The 19,078-nt window shown below is 49.5% G+C and overlaps 1 protein-coding gene across 1 annotated transcript in view; it reads right to left on the bottom strand.

Annotated features, from left to right (window-relative positions):
* Positions 1 to 18,675, bottom strand: part of LOC126530679 (arginine kinase-like) — a 33,117-nt gene extending 14,442 nt beyond the window's left edge. The window contains exons 1-2 of the mRNA XM_050177945.3: positions 18,279 to 18,675; positions 1,873 to 2,099 (exon numbers count right to left, since the gene is read on the bottom strand). Coding sequence (XP_050033902.2) covers positions 1,873 to 2,099; positions 18,279 to 18,447 — 396 coding nt within the window. The 5' untranslated portion in view covers positions 18,448 to 18,675. The remainder of the gene's footprint in view (positions 1 to 1,872; positions 2,100 to 18,278) is intronic.
* Between the last annotated feature and the right edge of the window lie 403 nt (positions 18,676 to 19,078).

Below are 19,078 nucleotides of genomic sequence, written 5' to 3'. Positions count from 1 at the left end.
ATTATTCCATTTTGATTGCGCGCACTCAGAAAGCCATTTCTGGTGCTGTCACTTATAACTGTAGAAAAGAAAGATAAATCTACAATATATGATTCTGAGACATACGATAGTCGTTCATCTGTCGTTTTTCACCACCAGTATATTTTCTGTAATTCATTAAATACGAGCCTCATTAGGAAAAGAAAGTTATGAATTATATTTGCCATTTTTAAATTGAAGGCGCTGCTTTCAATGGGAAAGATGTTATTATGTAGAAAAATATCCAGTTCTGTCGCTTGCGTAAATATTTTTATTGTGACAGCAATTATACCGATGCTAGAGGTGGATTCTAGCCGTCGGCGCCACTGTCGCAGTATCGACTCGCAAGCACAGCCAGTTTGGGGAGAGGCTTCAGAGAGATGCAGTCGGTTCCGCTGCAAAAGCGACCAAGTCCAGTGGATGTACCCTCAAGCTCCACTCCATCAGCTCTGGTGTAACCAGGGCTACGTTATCTATTGCGCTGCTAACATTAACGTTGTGCACTAGTGTTCGTGCTGAATACCTGACACGTACCCTGTTCCATGCGGAACGTAAAGGTCAGGCTAAATTAACGTACTCATTTCTCTGTATTTGTCTGCCTCACCCTCCAGTGTTCCTTTGCTTTGCGCTACGATACTCTACAGTGCACTAATCTCACTGGGAACCCGAACAATGCCGATGGTTCTCAGCCAGTTTCATCTAGGGCACCAACGAGGTGCGACGCTCCTACGCCGCTGCGGGCATTCCTCACTGCATCAGCGTTGTGGGGTGCCTGGTTCGGGCGAGGGTGCTGTTCCTCCTTCGCAGCAGCACAGTTGTCTCTATTATGCGCTGTCGCGCCATGTCTTCGCCGCGTATTTCTATAAAACAGTGCGAGGAACTCGAGCTCCACAATAAACCTTCCTGTCGCGTTCACTGCTTCGCCTTCGGGGCACAACTGACACTTTCTTTTCCCAGCTTTACTCGGAGAGCATGAAATACGAAGAGCGCTGACTGATTACGGACCGACCCGCCGCGACGCCAGGGGTTCAATATCCCAGAAAGTATAGACAAACAAAGCCTCATTTTAAAATTAATCTAATTGGGACTCTACCGATGTATAAATTACTTGCACTAAAGGACAGCAACAAACTTGCTAGTGACCGGCGATTACGGTGAAGCAGGGCCGAGGTCATCATTCGAGCACCAATCGAACGTCAGATGAAACGAAATTGTGTAGTCACGCATGCCGAAGGCGCACATTGGATAATGACGGACGGCGTAGTAGAGGCCACTGGATTCATTTTTACCACCTGGGGTCCCCAGGCTGCGCAAAACACGAGCATGTACATTTCTGCATTTGGCTACCGTCGGAATGTGGCGACGGAGACCGTGAGCCCTACGCGCGACAGCCCAAATATGCTATGCCACATCTGTTGAGGTACAAGGGCGTGTGAAGCACTAATTTGTCTTCATTAACTATGTAGGAGTAATGTTTGCCGTGTAATGAACAAGAATAGCACACGGGCGAGGCCAGTCAAATGCTCTTTTTGATGCCGGCCGTGCGGCCACTAAGCCAGCCGGATCGCCTGTGCTTGGCGCGAGTGTGAGCCTATGGGACTTCCAGTTGTTCCTTCTTTATGTCGCTTGACTGCCAGCTTACGCTTGGCGCTACCTACAGAACTGTTGAATGCACCCATCTAGAGTCATAAATATGATCCCGCATTATTTATGTAGCGTGCGCTGTTGCTGAACCAATTGTCCTGGCTCGTTACGAATAGATACAAAATAAACGGTAACAAACGTCTCCGTTCCTTGGATACAAGCGCCACACGCTCACGGTCTTGAACATGCTCGATCGTATTGCAAGCTTACCTCCAGCGACCGCCCGCAGCGCGTCCTTGTGGAAATCACGAACTCTCCGTCGGGGTCAACGTTTACCAGCGTGTTGAGGTCACCGAAGTCCGAAGGCGGGTGCCTGTCGGTAGGCTTGAAGCCCTTGTGGTAGTCCTCGATGATGGGGTTGAACAGTTCGGCGAATATGGTGTACGCCTCGGCGTCAGGCGCGTAGATGCCGATTCCGCTGTCCAGGTTCTCAACACCTGCGTTTGTTTCATGAGGTGCCGCTTTGTGCCTGCCGATAAAAGATTTCTAGGCGTGCTCAACTATAGAGGCTAGTAGATCGTCATATTGCGTGTTTATCTAGAAGACGGTGATGAAGTGAGGAACTACACAGCTCCACCCTTGAGGGAGTAATTTTCTTTCAGAAATGAAGACTCAGACGACCATATCTGGGGTCATACTGGTATTACATGTTTACTCATTGCGCTTCACACAGAGTACAGGTCATTATTCGATCGTGGACATCGGAAAGTGCGCATGCTGTGAGATGAGTGTCATCCTGTCTGTGCCTTGGCAAGCGGAAGTCTAAGTCTTTAATTATGTCACTCCGCGTCTGCATTGAAGCTGGCACAATTACGCCATCAGGACATGAGCCCACAACCACCATATGTTTAGCTTATTGTCGCTACTACTTCTGAAGTCTGGTTCCTCCAACTTTTTCCCAGTTTCGTGCAAAACAACACTGCTAATTCAGCAATTACAAAGGGTATGGCTGTTTTAATACGGAACGACCTGTGGGGGCATTTTATTTTCTCACTTTTGAAACATTTCTCAATTGAAATAGCCAGCTTACGTTTCTCACTTCTCCGCCACGCGGCGTCTGAAATAATACAGAAAACCTCAAAGTTCCTAAGACACCAAACGTCCAAGTTCCCAACTTTGAAACCAAACCTCGATATTCCTTCGATGACACCACCAGATATAACCCCCTTTGTTCAAAACATCGGTGAATTTAATGAGTGTTGCGACTAAAAAAATTTATGCGTGGTTAAGGGGCTGGGGGCTACGTTAGTTTAAGGTTTCGAGGAACAGTGGAGGAACACGCAGTAGTCAACACTTACACAGGCTGCACTATGTTAGCTGGCGGCAGGCAGCTTTCAGAGCTTAACTGTGCTTCCTCTCCCTAGACAAAGTCATGCTTCTATGGCAGATTCACATTTTTCTACAATGAGGTGCCCCTTTTACAACGAAGTCGTTAACGAGACAAATAAACGCTCGAAAACATTATAGTCCAGTTTCCGTGGTGTCCTGCAAGAAATAGATCACTTGAGATTTTCAAAAAAGGCAGGGAAGCATGTTAGGGGTTATGCGCACAACTTTCCAGAATGTGGGTTAATAAGGAGTTAAAAGAACATTCATAAACCCTAGTCTTCGGCCTATTTAAAAGCATTATATGGACAGCTTGCAAGACTTTCCTCCTGCCCTACTGAACCAGGAAAGGCAGTACTTTATGTGTACAGAATGGAGGCAATGTTATTTATAGATGACGTGCGCCGAAAGCTTGTAAGTGGGTTACGTGGTTTGATAATAATTACCTAGGACTTGCTATTTCTACATTTTATGGTTTAAGCAATGGGTGCTTTATCTTCCCGGTCTCGTAGGGGCACTAAACGAAGCATGTTGTTCGTATATCGTTGAATAAGAAACATGTTGTAGCTGATGTACGACATAAGCTAAGACGGTGCACGCTAAGCACAGTCTCTGTAGGAAATAGTTAATGCATTGTTTCAGAATTTTACAGGTGCATTTCATGGACTACGTAGGAAGTTTGCCAAATGTTCTGTAAGGAATCAACGTGCCACAAGGTGTACAATCTGAGTAAATTGAAGAAACCTTATGCATGATGCGCGGGCAGGGTTTCAAGAGGAGTCACTTGTGACAGCTTCGGCTGGTCGTTTGGGAGCACACCATTCTCATGACCAGATTTCTTTGAGTGGATGAATTAGAGGGGGAGAGAGTGATTGCGAGGAGGAGGGGATTTTCTGCAGCCCCTTAGGGAGCACGACTTTGCGCACGCGCTTTGCCTTCGACTGCTCCTTTTGATCGCTCTCCTCTCGCGTCGAACTCTCTCAGGCGCTCCTAAGCCCTGTGCTCGGAGCAGTCGACGCGATCGAGAGCATTTCCGGCCACGTCATAACAACACAGCGTCGCCACGGTTAGCGACCTACCACCTAGCCGCCGCCTGCTGTCGTCTCCACGGACGCTCGTCCCACTGGCGCGCGTCCACAGTCTTTCGCAGCAACGCCGGGAGCTTAGACAATACTCGCGCACAAATTTCTGTCGCAATGAAGGGAAAGCTACAGGCGCGTGGCTGCTGCACGTGTGTCACTGCGCCAAGTAGTCCACCAGCGTTTGACAGTGCTTTTGGTTGCACAGAACATACGCTGAATCGACGCATCTTCACGTGAGACGGTTTCGCGTTTGCCCAGACGCGGAAGGGAAAAGCCGCAAAATAAGTAAACTTTTACATTCAGTGGTGTGTTTTATCTTATTTACCTGTAGCTAATAAGGTGTTTATGCTTTCTCTTTCCCGGCTCAAACTAATGTGGATGAAAACACGCGACACTTTTCAGAAGCGCTCTACTTGTGCGCCCTTTGTCTCCGTAGCTTTCGCTCCATTGCCACAGAAAGTTGTCCGCGAGTATAGGCGAAATCCATTGAGTTTAATACAAGTGCTACAGGGACATGTGGCGCAAGTGGCTACGGGAGCTGCAAGGAGTTCAATTCAGCCAACATGGGAATGATGGATAGTACATGGATTTGTCTAAGCTTCGTCCTACTGACTATTTTTAAATGGCTTCAGAATTTTAGTGATCATCTTTAAGAAGGTACTGCTTTATAGGTATTTAAATCAACATTATTAAAATTGTCCAACGGCAGGATTCAAACACAGGACCTCTGGCACGAAGGCCCGATTTTGAAACCATTACGCCACGGGCGCATGGAAAAGTGGAACCACTGCAATCAACAGCCATTATGCCTGCTTGCAGAGTCTTATTGCCCTCTCCATTAAAAAAGGTATAAAGTCCTTTGAAATTTAGACCAACTTAGGCACAAGTAAAGCGTAATAAGCAAAGCCACAACAAAGTCTGAAGCCCCAAGCACGAAGATCCGATAAATCCATGTACTACCCATCATTCCCACGGAGGCTCAGTGATCGCAGCGCCAGAGTTCTGTCTAGTCATGGAGGAAGGAAAAAGTATGGAGGGAGCATCGCGCAACGCGAGTGAAGCCCAACCTGGTGGCCCAACACGTGGTCGCACGACAAAGTGAGCGGTTGGTTTTGGTGTTCCCATTCTGCAGGCAGAGTCACGGCAGGGCAGCCGAACGAGCGCGCACAGAATAAAAACTACTGGCACAGCTACTAGGAACCAAACGTCTCAGCAAATCTCGATTCTTGCTCCGTGATCTCGACGCAAGAAGTCACGTGTTGGGTGGCCACTGAACAAAGGGACTCGCTTCACGGAGCGTTCATTTGCCAAGGCTGGTTCCGTGAGACGCAATGCTCCAACTTTCTCCATCCTGCATGCTTCTAGTATTTGTAGAAAACTCTGTGGCGAAATCGGACGGTTGCTTAAAGTAACGAGGTTTCGCCTCTGCCATTTCATCCTCAATGTCACACGTTCGGTTTGCATAGAACGAGTGTTCGAGGAATGCCGGTTTCACGGAACCGCGGATCACGGACAATTACTTGTGTGCTTCAATGCATAAAATGACGTATTGTTGACAAATTAAGTTGAACGCATATGCATTTGTGCGCGAAATTCGGGAATTAACATCACGAAACCGGTGTCATCCTGAGAATTCGTTCTAAGTGGATCCGCTTGCGACTCCGCGGATAGAATTTGTAAATTGCAGTATGGGCCATAAGCTAATTAGTTAAAACGTTAACTAGGGAATTTTCGTTAATTAGTCCATTATGCATTTCAGTGTCTTGTGAAAGTAATGTCCGCCCCTTCAAGTAGACCAACTCATGAACTACCTTTGAGATATCTGCCACAGGCAACCTTTGAAAAATTTGGAAAACGTTCGCTGAAACACCCTGTATATGCAGCAGATCCGCAGCAAACTCCATTTCCCAGAATTCCTAATGCGATGCGATCGCGTTTGCGCGCACTGCGAAAGTCGACTTGGGCATCTAAATCCACCCTTGTCTGGCGCATTACTGTGACGCGCTTGCCTAGCGCACTAGCCTCGTTTACGTGGATGCGATATGCTGGGAAGTTGACGCGATGCCATGGGATTAAAAAAATTAAATTTTAGAGTCTTACGTGCCAAAACCACTTTCTGGTTATGAGGCACACCGTAGTGGAGGACTCCGGAAATTTCGACCACCTGGGGTTCTTTAACGTGCACCTAAATCTAAGTACACGGGTGTTTTCACATTTCGCCCCCATCGAAATGAGGCCGCCGTGGCCGGGATTCGATCCCACAGCGTCGTGCTTCAGCAGCCCAACACCATAGACACTGAGCGAGCACGCCGGGTGATGGGATGCGATGCGATGTGCCGGCTGTCGCATTCATGTGAACGCGGGTGCTCTCACTACAAGCACTCTAATCATACGAGCTCGAGCCGCGAATGCGACAACGGCGGCGCCGACGACGTTTTCGCGCCTAACAGCGTCCGTAACAGCGCTATCGCAATAAAAAATGTTGGGTATGCGCCAACTGCATATAGCTTTCTGTTCAATGGTATGAAACACATGCAACAGAGGCGAATAATTTCCGCCGTGTTCCTGAAGCGCAGTTGCCAAATCGGATTTCAAATTATTGGTGCCTGTAGCATATAATTCGCCTCGCCAAACAATGAATGAAACTAAATTATGGGCTCCTATGCGCCAGAACAACGCAGCACAATGTCGTAGCTGCTGGGCCGGTGCGGCGGGTATCGCCCAAAGCAGGGCCAAACATAACAGGAAAAGAATAAGCTTATCCATAGCGCCACATGATAAATACGAATGAACTACTTTAGTGGCTGCTGCGACTACTCTTGTTGGGCCTATAAGAGTCAATACGGACAGCTTACCTCCGTAATAAAACCGATCATGGGTAGAGCCTAGTGCTCAAATTGTGATAACATTATACAAGAGACGATTTCGTTTGTTTCTTTCTTTTTCTGTTTATGCGGAGAGCATCAAGCAAAGGCGAATTAGGTCAAACCAGAATGGCCCCGTACACCCTCACGTAAAAATACTCTATACTGGCAGGCAACCTTGCGCGGCAACGACGGGAAAACTAAGGAGCTAAGGGGACAAAGCGTGCACAATACAGTCAAACCTCGTTATAACAAAGCGGAATATACCAATACAATGTATGTTGCGAACTAAGTGAAATTTTCCTAGAAACCTCCATAGAGATTCAGACATTTAAAACCGAGTTTTACCAAAGATGTCATGCCAATAAATTTAACGAACTACATTTGTCTCCGAAACCAAACAAAAGAATACGGGATCCTTGCATGGCGAATATATCCTTTTTAGGGTTGGTAAAACCGATGAACGATTAATGGATTAATCGACTAAAGGTATCCCGCCAAACGACTAATCTTCGTCGATGTCCACCTTTCCTATAATCAAGCTAATCGACTAGACATGAGGAGTTTTTTTTCGAAATGGGTCAAATCCACGTAAACAAAAGTTGAGAAAAAAGCAAAAATTTGTTACCGGACCTAAATGCAACGCTAGCAAAGCTATTATATGATATGCTTTACATGTCGGCTAGGGCAAGTTTACGACCACAAGTAATGAAAAATTATGCGGCAGATATGCCCAATATTAGGGTGAGAACTCTGGATTTGGCTCGTATTGAATTGAAACACTGGATTTTAGGCGGTATTGTTATGAAAACTTTATTGAAATTGGCTTTCCAGAATGGCATCATGTAATAATGACAGAAAAGCTATAATAACATTGGCAGCAGGGCTTTGCTGTGCTTCAAGAACAATAGAACTATACTTGAAGAGCAGGTGCGTCTTCTTGGCAGCATAAGCAGCTCTCTTCTAATTCTTCCGCAGGATCATTTCCTTGGGCGCGCCTGAAGACACTAACGAAGTACGCAAGCTCTTCATTGTCTTGCCAGGAATTTCCGAAATGCTTCACAAGAAGGCTGGTCACATCTCTGACTTTCATTTCGTTGACGTGGTGTGCGTACAGTGCACATCTTATGGGTGCTTGTGCAAGGGACCTTCCCCTTTTTAGCACTGACACGAAATTTGACACAGAAACTTTATAGTGAGGCTCTGCTCTAATTTGGGGACTCCTACCAGCTGCATTTCTTTGAATGTAGAAGACCTTCGTTTCGGTTATCTTGAACGGCAAGCTGGATGTCGACTTCATCACCGCCGTGCAGTAGGCCTTCCAGTCGTACGCATGCCAATGTTTTCCAAGCTCTAACACAGTGCCGTGATTTGAAAAAATCCTTTGGTAGCTTTGTGGATTCAGGATTTCTTCGTGTCGTCTAACATCTTTTTCAATTCTGCCAAATACCCTGTCTGGGGGTAAAAAACTGTGTCCTGTGACAGGAAACACAAGGGAAACTACTGAGACACCTGCTGGAGCCTCATTCTGGAGCCACCAAAGAAGCATGCAAAGCACAGCACTGTTCTTGTTTTGTCCAGCACAGCCATCGGCTACTAACCGCACCTCTCTAATTCCTTCGAAGTTAGCGCTTCGAAGTGTATTATGTACCGCACTGGCTACTTGGTTGCTTCCTTTGGAGCTTTCATCTTCGCTCCATGTGTAGGAATGGATGGCCTCTTTGGGCATTGATCCATCTGCCTGGTTTTAAACCACGCAGAGGTGGTACTGATAGAGCTGGCGGCTGTAGTAGGCTTCCTGGTCCGGAACTTTGGGGAGCACTTGATTTTGTTGGCAATCAAATGAGAATGTTTTCAAGTCTTCCCTCTTCTCACGCAGCAGGGAATAAAAAGCCTTATACTTCAACTTGTGTACACGTTGCTCTGTTATGACACGCTGCTTCTGTGAAACATCTCCACAAGTTTTCATCTCATACGCATTTTTCAGGCACACAGAGCAAACGTCTGTCCTCGGTGTTCTGAACGAAAGATTGAACGTCGCTCGAAAAATGTGGTGAAAGAAGCCATACTTCACCCTCACATCTTCGGGTGCTTGTTGGTTATAAATCTGCCACAGGTTTCGGATGCTCTTCAGCTCACTTGGAAGGTATAACTTTTTTGTCTTCTTCCGGTTGTAGTGCGACTCTCTTGCCCGAAGTCGCTTAATGAAACCTACAACAGCTGATCGCTTTCGACCGTAGCGCTTGATCTTCTGGTCACCTCCACGATTGTCGGCTTTCACTTCACCTTTTTCATGCTTGTGCTTTATATAGCGAGTAATTGTGCTGTGACTAATATTGCTACGGCACAATATGCGCGATCACGAAAGGCCAGCAGTGTGAAGACGACGACGACGATTAAAAGCTAGCGCGGGCTGTTGCCTCTTGGCCAAGCGCAGCGTATTTTCCTTGTAAATATATTTGTACATAGCTTTTCGTCTGCGTCTTCCTACGTAACATATCTGGTGGAGGTGGACGTTCCCTGTACCTCGTCACGGAGCTTCGCAGTGGACGGTACGTCGAGCCTTCCTTCATGGCTCCCGGCGACGACAACCCGACTCCACCGGCTCCGACACCTGCTGCCACTTCGACGACCTACATCACTCTCCCCGCTCCCCGTGATCCTGGCGTATTCTCGGGCCAAGATGGGGAAGACGTCGATGACTGGATCAGCCTGTATGAACACGTCAGCCGCAATAACCGGTGGGACCCTACTATTATGCTCGCCAACGTAGTCTTTTACCTCGGTGGCACACCTCGAGTTTGGTATCGCACGCACGAAGATGAGCTCACCAGTTGGGATTCACTTAAGACACAGCTTCGAGACTTGTTCGGCAACCCCTACGGTCAAAAACTTGCCGCGCAGAAGGCGCTTTCCGGCCGTGTGCAGACGTCAACAGAGCCCTATGTCACGTACATTCAGGACGTCTTGGCTCTGTGCCGCAAAGTTGACACCCACATGACTGAGTCAGACAAGGTTTCCCACATCCTCAAAGGCATTGCCGATGACGCCTTCAACTTGCTCGTTTGCAACAACGTAGCGACGGTGGATGCTGTTATAAGAGAGTGCCGCCGCCTGGAACTCGCCAAAAGCCGACGTATTGACCAGCAGTTTGCCCGTCTGCCCAACACCCCAGCGACATCTTCCTGTGCCGACGCTCCTCGTCCCAACAACACTGCCGATGTTACCAGGATCGTCCGGCGTGAGATCGAGGCCGCCTATCCGGCTGCCTTCGACTCCAGTCCCACCAACACATCTGCAGTCACGGTCTCACTGATCCAGGCAGTTGTCCGCCAGGAGTTTGAAAACATGGGTCTTCACACCATCTGCTCGGCCCATCGCCCTAATACCCGCCCGGCTTCTTCGATTTCGCCCCGTCCCGCATCTTCTTACCCACCACGTTTCCGCAACCCATCTGAATGGCGCACTGCTGACGACAAGCCTATTTGTTTCCACTGCCATCGAATCGGGCACATTTCTCGGCACTGTCGTAGTCGCTGGAGTTCCCCGAGCCGGCCTACTTATACTGCCTACTCTCGCCCCTCAGGTGGCCCTTCTCGTCCCTATGCCGCACGCTCCGATAATGCCGCCACTGATTCTCCTGCAACGAACCGCCCCTATTCTCGTTCGCCTTCGCCCCAACGACGACAATCTCGCTCTCCCCAGCCCCGTCGCTCCTATTCGCCGACTCCCTTCGGACGCCGCTCCCAGCCGGAAAACTAGACGATGCAGCGCCTCGAGGTGACGCTGCATTGCTCCCTACGCCGCCAAATCCTCTACTGACTTTGCCCACTCATCTGAACCTTCTTGACGTGCAAGTCGACGGTGTTTCTGTGTCTGCTCTCATAGACACTGGGGCGCATTTGTCCGTAATGAGCGCTGACCTTCGTAACCGGCTCAAGAAAATTATCACGCCCGCCACGACGCCTGTTGTCCGTGTCGCCGATGGCGGAACAGCCCCCGTAATTGGTATGTGTACCGCCCGCGTCTCCTTCGCCGATCGCTCAACAATCGTGCTATTCACAGTCATCGCCCACTGTCCCCACGACATCATCCTCGGCTTAGACTTCCTTTCCGCACATTCTGCTCTCATCGATTGTTCCGCCAGTACTCTCCGCCTTGACCTGCCTGTTCTGGATCCTGCTGAACCACACCCCAGTCGCCTCAGTTCCGCCGACTTCGTTCGCTTGCCACCTTCGGCACTGACCTACGTTGACCTAGTGTCATCCCCACCAGTCCCCGACGGTCACTACATCGCGGCTCCTATGCAAGACGTCCTCCTTACACATGGGATCACAGTACCCCATACAGTTTTATCTATTACGGCGAATTGCGTCTGCCTGCCAGTGGTCAACTTTGGCTTGACGACACAAGTGCTGCCACGTGGGATGTCTTTGGCCCATCTTTGTTCATTCGAGGATCACTCAGTAGCATCCATTGCAGTAGACGACACTCCATCCGATACTCCTCTACCATCGCAGTCGGCAAATTGTACCATCGCTGACTTACGGAAAATGATTGCCCCCGACTTGCCCTCCGAGCACGCTCGTGAACTCTACCGCGTTCTGTTTTCCCACCACGATATTTTTGACTTTAACGATCGTCCTTTAGCCCAAACTACAGCTGTCAAACATCGCATTAATACCGGCGATGCCCCTCCTATTCATCGCCGCCCGTATCGAGTGTCACCAGCTGAGCGTCAAGTTATTCACGCAGAAGTTCGCAAAATGCTTGCCAAGAACATTATTGAACCATCATATAGTCCATGGGCGTCACCTGTAGTACTGGTCAAAAAGAAGGATGGCTCATGGCGCTTTTGCGTGGATTATCGGCACCTTAACAGGGTTACCAAAAAGGACGTGTATCCCCTACCTCGGATTGATGACGCCCTTGACTGCCTCCACGGGGCTCGCTATTTCTCTTCTATTGACCTTCGCTCCGGCTACTGGCAGATTGCCGTGGACGATCTCGACCGCGAGAAGACTGCTTTTGTCACACCCGACGGTCTTTATCAATTCAAAGTGATGCCGTTCGGTCTATGTAACGCCCCTGCCACTTTTGAACGCATGATGGACTCCCTTCTTCACGGTTTCAAATGGTCCACGTGCCTGTGCTACTTGGACGACGTTATCGTATTCTCCCCAACGTTCGCTACGCACCTCGAGCGCCTCTCAGCAGTCCTGGACGTTTTTCGGCGAGCCGGTCTGCAACTCAACGCATCGAAGTGCCAATTCGGTCGTCGCCAGATTACCGTCCTTGGACATCTCGTTGACGCGAACGGAGTGCAACCGGACCCAGGCAAGATCCATGCTGTTACGCACTTCCCTGTTCCGAAGTGTGTCAAGGATGTGCGCAGCTTCATCGGCCTTTGTTCGTACTTCCGCCGTTTCGTGAGAAATTTCGCCGCCATAGCACGACCACTAACCGACCTTTTGAAAAAAGACGCTCCTTTCCAGTGGGGCGATAACGAGGCCTCTGCATTCTCTCATCTAATCGACATTCTCACAACGCCTCCCGTTTTGGCCCATTTCGATCCTTCTGCGCCTACCGAAGTCCGTACTGATGCCAGCGGTCACGGAATTGGAGCAGTACTGGCACAACGCCAGCGTGGCCACGACCGTGTTATCGCTTACGCCAGCAGGCTCCTCTCACCCGCGGAGCGCAACTATTCCATCACTGAGCGTGAGTGTCTGGCCCTAGTTTGGGCGGTTGCGAAATTCCGCCCATACTTATATGGCCGATCATTTTCCGTTGTCACAGACCATCACGCGCTTTGCTGGTTATGCTCACTGAAAGATCCTACAGGAAGACTTGGTCGCTGGGCCTTACGCCTCCAAGAATATTCGTATACTGTCACCTATAAATCTGGCCGACTGCACAAGGACGCTGACTGCCTGTCTCGCTACCCGGTCGACGAGCCTGACGACGCCGACAGTAGTAGCGCCAACGGCATTTTCTCTGTCTCTGCCTTCGGTAACATCGCCGATGAGCAGTACCGAGACCTATCGCTGCGAGCACTTATCGAGCGTCTGCGCTCTACACCTACCGACGCATCCGTTCGCCGATATGTCCTCCAGGGTGGCATTCTGTATCGAAGGAACTTCCTCCCTGACGGCTCTGACCTTCTTCTTGTCGTGCCAAAACAGCTACGACAGACTGTGCTCTTTGAGATGCATGACGCACCCACTTCAGGACATCTTGGGGTAACCCGCACGTACGACCGCGTCCGCCGCCGCTTCTATTGGCCTGGTCTCGCTCGCTCCGTTCGACGCTATGTTGCTGCCTGTGATCCCTGCCAGCGTCGGAAGACACCTCAGGTGCTACCTGCCGGTCATCTCCAGCCGATCACCGTCCCTGTGGAACCGTTCTTTCGTGTTGGATTAGACCTGCTCGGTCCCTTTCCCACGTCATCTTCTGGGAACAAATGGGTAGCCGTCGCGACTGATTACGCCACCCGATACGCTATCACTCGGGCTCTCCCTACCAGCTGCGCCACTGACGTCGCGGACTTTCTCTTGCGTGGCATTATCTTGCTTCATGGCGCCCCGCGACAGCTGCTTACTGACCGTGGTCGAAACTTCCTCTCGAAAGTTATCGCTGACATTGTGCGTTCCTGCTCCATTCAACACAAACTGACTACTTCATACCATCCTCAAACCAATGGCCTGACAGAGCGGTTAAACCGTACTCTTACCGATATGCTGGCCAAGTACGTTTCCAAGGACCACCACGACTGGGACATTGCCCTTCCTTACGTAACATTTGCGTACAATTCTTCCCGGCACGACACCGCCGGATTTTCTCCCTTTTATCTACTGTACGGTCGCGAACCTACCTTGCCCCTAGACACGGCACTTCCTCCTGCTGCGGTCTCAACAAGCGAGTATGCGCGCGACGCCATCGCCCTCGCTGACCATGCACGCCAGCTTGCCCGTGCTCGACTGACGGCCTCACAGACCACTCAGCAGTGTCAGTACAACGCCCGCCATCGTGACGTACAGTTTTCACCTGGTGCGCTCGTGCTCCTGTGGTCGCCCTCTCGTCACGTCGGACTTTCAGAGAAGCTCCTTTCGCGATACACAGGGCCCTACCGCGTGCTGCGCCAGGTGACGCCTGTGACTTACGAAATTGCTCCTGTGGCCTCAACCTCGTCCTCTCCTGTGGCATCTAGTGATGTCGTACACGTCAGTAGGCTCAAGGCCTACTACACTGCTTCCGAGTCCGATCTTTAGTCGCTCCGGGACGGCGCTTTTGCAGCCGGGGGTAGTGCTACGGCACAATATGCGCGATCACGAAAGGCCAGCAGTGTGAAGACGACGACGACGATTAAAAGCTAGCGCGGGCTGTTGCCTCTTGGCCAAGCGCAGCGTATTTTCCTTGTAAATATATTTGTACATAGCTTTTCGTCTGCGTCTTCCTACGTAACAATATCAAGCACTGCGCAAAACATATCGCGACAAACACGAATCTCTTGGCCATTTTCTATCCGTACCTTGTAAACAACAGCAAGGCTCCGACGAGGTTCCGCTTCTTTTCCTCTCCTACGTTTTACGGCTGTTGGCGTGCAGTACATCAAAACGAACGCCTTTTGTTCCACGCTACACAGTTCGTAAAACTTCTCCTTGAAACGTTTAGTGGATGCTTCTGTCACAAGCGCACACCTGAGAGTCTTTTTCGCGTGTTTACATTTTGGCAACGGCGCATTCTTGCTTTTACGGTGGTGATGCGGCTTTTTTTCACTTCGCCGTCGACGTCTAGGGATAGATCTTTCGCCGATCTCTTCATTGCCATCCGAATCCATGAACAACGATATCAGAAAAGCGAAGAACTCGCGAAAACACGAACGAAACACTCTGAGCTGTCAGGCGGGAACCAACTCCTTGGCGGGAACTGACAAGGAGGCAGCGATGGCTAAATGACGTCATGCCAAAAGCGCTCTCCTATTGGGCAAATGGATTTGGCTCATTTTGATCCGTGCAACAGCTGGATCTGGCTGAATTTCGATACGAAATACGATCTGCGAACACGTTCGCCTGGCGTTATTTGACCCATTTCGTTGCAACGGTTTTTCTATGAGAAAGTTGCCTAGTTTTTCTTGTCATTACTGTTTTATCTGACCCAGTTTCGGTTTGTGGATTTGGCTCATTTCGAAAAAAAACTCCTCACATGTTCGATTAATCGTTTTCGAGGGTTTGAGAGGAGTAGTGCGAAAATATTTAGATCGTACTATATTGGTTGTGCACGATCAGTGACTGTGCGGCTGTGGTAGATCGACTGTCCACTGCTTTAAGGCGAAAGTCCTAAGTGGCTCGTTGTAATGGCTCATACCTAAAAAACGCGGCTTATAGTCGAGTTGTAGAGCACATATCATCATCAGCAATGGCTTACACTGCTTTAAGACAAGCTGGAAGGGCTCAGCAGAGTGAAGTGAGTAGCGCATAAATTCAGTACAATCACCCCTAGGACACACAGAAAAGCAATGTAACAAAAACTAAAAACAAACACCCGAACCATCAATAAAGCATTTCATGCCTACGGTCGATTGCGTACGGTCGATTGCGCTACTCACTGCCACCATGTAACACGGGGGCTAAGGGCACCTCAAGCTGCCTCATTGCAGCTTTTATCTTAGCCCCCGTCATTGTATTTTAGCAATGGAAACAAATAAAGAAAGAAAGAAGTACGCTACTGCCGAGGATACTCGCCAGGCGAGAAACGAGGTCCGAAGCGACAGGGGGAGCAAGGCGTTCGACCGCGAGTGCTGCTGTGCCCTACTAAGAGAATGCAGCGTAAAGTCGATGAGAAACGTCGGTGGCGCGAGTCTGACCACGCTATACGACCGCGCGAAGCCGCAGCTAAGCTTCCAAAAACGAGCCCAAGAAGCCGAACTGCGAAAGCACCAGCGCCACGGTGCGAGACGGCCACGAGTGGAGGCCGAAGCTCGCACAACACGGCTTGCCACACGTTTGCTTCGCACTGCGGCTCGTTATGTCTTGCTCCATCGCTGTGTCAAATTCCAGCTCCAAACCTGCGCGAACGCTGTGTCATGTCTTTAGTGGACTGGGAGGGACACAACAGTCAAAGACTGCGTTGCAACACTATGCCGTGAACTGCGAAGTCTGACACGTCCGATCGTATAACAGGCCTTCGCCTTCACGTGTGACATAAGCGTAACATGCTGCCGAACTTTTTTTTTCCGAGTCCCGAGTGACGTCTAGCCGAGCGCTTCCTCTCTCTTACCGCACACCCCGCATTCCACCACGCCGCGCGGAGCCGGAGGCTTCAAATGCCTTCGCTGTTCACGGCATAGTGTTGCAACCCAGTCTTTGACTGTCGTGTCCCTCCCAGTCCACTAAAGACATGACACAGCGTTCGCGCAGGTTTGGAGCTGGAATTTGACACAGCGATGGAGTTCGTGTAGATTCCAACAAATGTATAGCTTCTGTTCTGTAATCTAATCTCGCATGCTGGCTGTTTGAGCATTCGAAGAAGACGTCGGTTTCATCCAAACATCCCAGCCAATTGACGTTCCTTCCCTCTCTAGAAAAGGGCATGTGGCTTAAAATCCTAAACCAATCATTTTCTTTTCCCCTGTGCTCATTGCAGTTTCTTGCATGTTTTAGTTGGGATTCACGTTTCACTTTTGCGATTTTTTCTTATTTTTCGTTCAACTGTACTGTACAGAGATTCGCTAGTGCCATGTATCTTTTTTAGTTCTGCTCTATGTGCCACTTTATAACATACGTATATTGTTTTCGTTTTCTTTTCAAAGACTCACTAGCGCCAACTCTATTTAGTCTTTAACATATTAACGATTATTCTTCATCAAACTTCATACACATTAGCATAGGGTTCGACAAAACGATAACCTTGTTTCAAACTTTTTTAATGTACCCGGAAATAAATTCGCTTAATTAATTAAAGGCTAAATGGTGAATGGTTAATCATTAATCGATTAAAAAATTAATCGATCATCCCTAATTGTCTTTCTGTGGGACTTGGCACATACTCAGTGCAGACGTTCAAGACTCTCGCGTCCCAGCGATGAATTTATCCTTTGAGCAACAGTGGCCTTTCACTGCGCATAGCTGCGCATAGCTGTAAGGAGCGGATCATCATCGCCACCGCACTTTTTCTCCATCACAATGCGGCGCCATTCATGCTGGCGCAGCTAGGCGTGGCCTCCTAGCTTGAACCGATACAATCTCTGAGGTCATGCCTGCTAAGTAAGCTATTAAAGAAGTGGTGCGTGGCGCATGCTGAAGATTCTTTGCCGTTTTATTAAATGTTCCATCGCATACGTGGCCGTGGTGTAGCCATTCCACGGGCATCCAAGCCGTTTTCTTCTATGCACATTTCATGGTGTGCGCCCCCACTGAGCGTATATTGCAATGAAGCGCAATAATGGATATAATCGAGTAAAAGACATAACGAAGCAATTTCGGCTCCGCGTTCAACTTCGTAATAGCGAGGTTTTACGGTAGACCCTTCTGAAAAAATTTCATTTTCTCATTCGCGTTAGTTTAACGTACATGATATAGAACAGAACGCCTTACTTAGAAGACAAAATACGATGAAATACAACAATCAGTGCTCAATTTGACATATTTTCATGCTTTTCTTTTCCGTGTTGGGGCAAACGCGACACCGTGGCACTCGAAAGCTACGTTGATTCAGTAACTGTCCAAAGAAACTAAAAGCGCTCTCAAATACTGTCGCAATACTGGGTGCAATAATAGATGTTTATAAGTCTCCGCCCCTCCCCCTCTCTAGCTTTCTCACCATTGCAGTAGAAAGTTCCCCGCGAATATACATGGGACGTATTCTCGGACGGTCACAGTTCGCGATATCACTTGCAGTTACGCTTAGTGGCTGGTTGAGCAAAACCAGATGAGCTGATTCGCTGGTTGAGCACAACGTCACGCGAAAGCAATATTATCGCCGAAAGCAATCGTCCGAGAATGCGTCTCCATAGCGTGTCTTACGCGATCGGCGAAGCCGAGCCCGTGGCACATCACACGATGGTCCTACAGTGGTCTCGGCTCAAGACGCCAGCAGCGCTCTGAGCGCGTCTCACGACATTGTGGCAGGTTACCCGCCACAGTGAATACGCTAGACGCACGTGATTCTAGCGGCCACGTTAGAGGACCCCCACAGTGTGAAACTGCGTCCGCGACGTCATGCTAAAGCTACCTATAGCTACGCAAGCCATGCAAAGGCCGCAACGCCAACCACGAAAGTTCACGTGCTTACGCGAACCGCTAGGTCTTCATTGCTTTGACCATCCCCTGCTCTTCGAGCTCACCAGACTGGACGACGTCGAGCAGAGTGGCGCCCATCCGGGTCTTGCGGCTCTTGAGCTTGTAGAAGACCTCCTTGGTCAGGTACTTCTTGAGCAGCGAGTGGCAGTCGGGAGCGTTCTCCAGCTTCGCGAAGCCTTCTTCCAGCTTCATCAAAGTCGCCTTATCCGCCATAGCTTGGAAGTTGCTCGCCGAGCGTAAGAACCGTAAGCGCGATATTTTCTCACAGCAGCATGGGACGCGCCGAGCGCCAACGTGCGTCCGATTGTTCGCAAAGCAGCGGGAAAATTCCGGAGGCAAGACGCGACCAGGCGCCTGGTAGAGGGGACCGCGGGGGTCGGCTTTTGTCGGTGAACGGCGTGATCTCACGAAGGAAGCGATTGAGTATGCGCTGTAGGCGAATGCTCAACTGGCTTCGGAAACCTATTTGGCGCGGGCTCTCGTGACAGTGCGAACGATGCAGATGATGATGATCATCGCTCTGATTTGGCTCGACAGAACTAAAAGAAGCACACAGTTAAAAAATAGGGCGCCGATTCTTACCGTTGCGACAATTTTAAAACCACTGTTTCACCGTGTTGCAAGGAATATTTTATACCTCATGTCCCGACTCTTCGAACAAGAATGCCTGTTGTCCGAGTCGCTCGTGCGTGTGGAGGTGGCGTGGTGGGCGTCACCGTCCCCTGGATGTCGTGAATGTTACGCGCCACAACCCTCTATGGGACATTGCCACAGGGATTCATTTATTTAACGCGATTAGCATTCTCAGCGTCCATCACAGACATTTCAGAGGCTGTCTGTTCAT

Source organism: Dermacentor andersoni, chromosome 4 (assembly GCF_023375885.2).
Source record: "Dermacentor andersoni chromosome 4, qqDerAnde1_hic_scaffold, whole genome shotgun sequence".
Taxonomy (NCBI): Eukaryota; Metazoa; Arthropoda; class Arachnida; order Ixodida; family Ixodidae; genus Dermacentor; species Dermacentor andersoni.
This window is presented reverse-complemented; position numbering and strand designations above follow the sequence as displayed.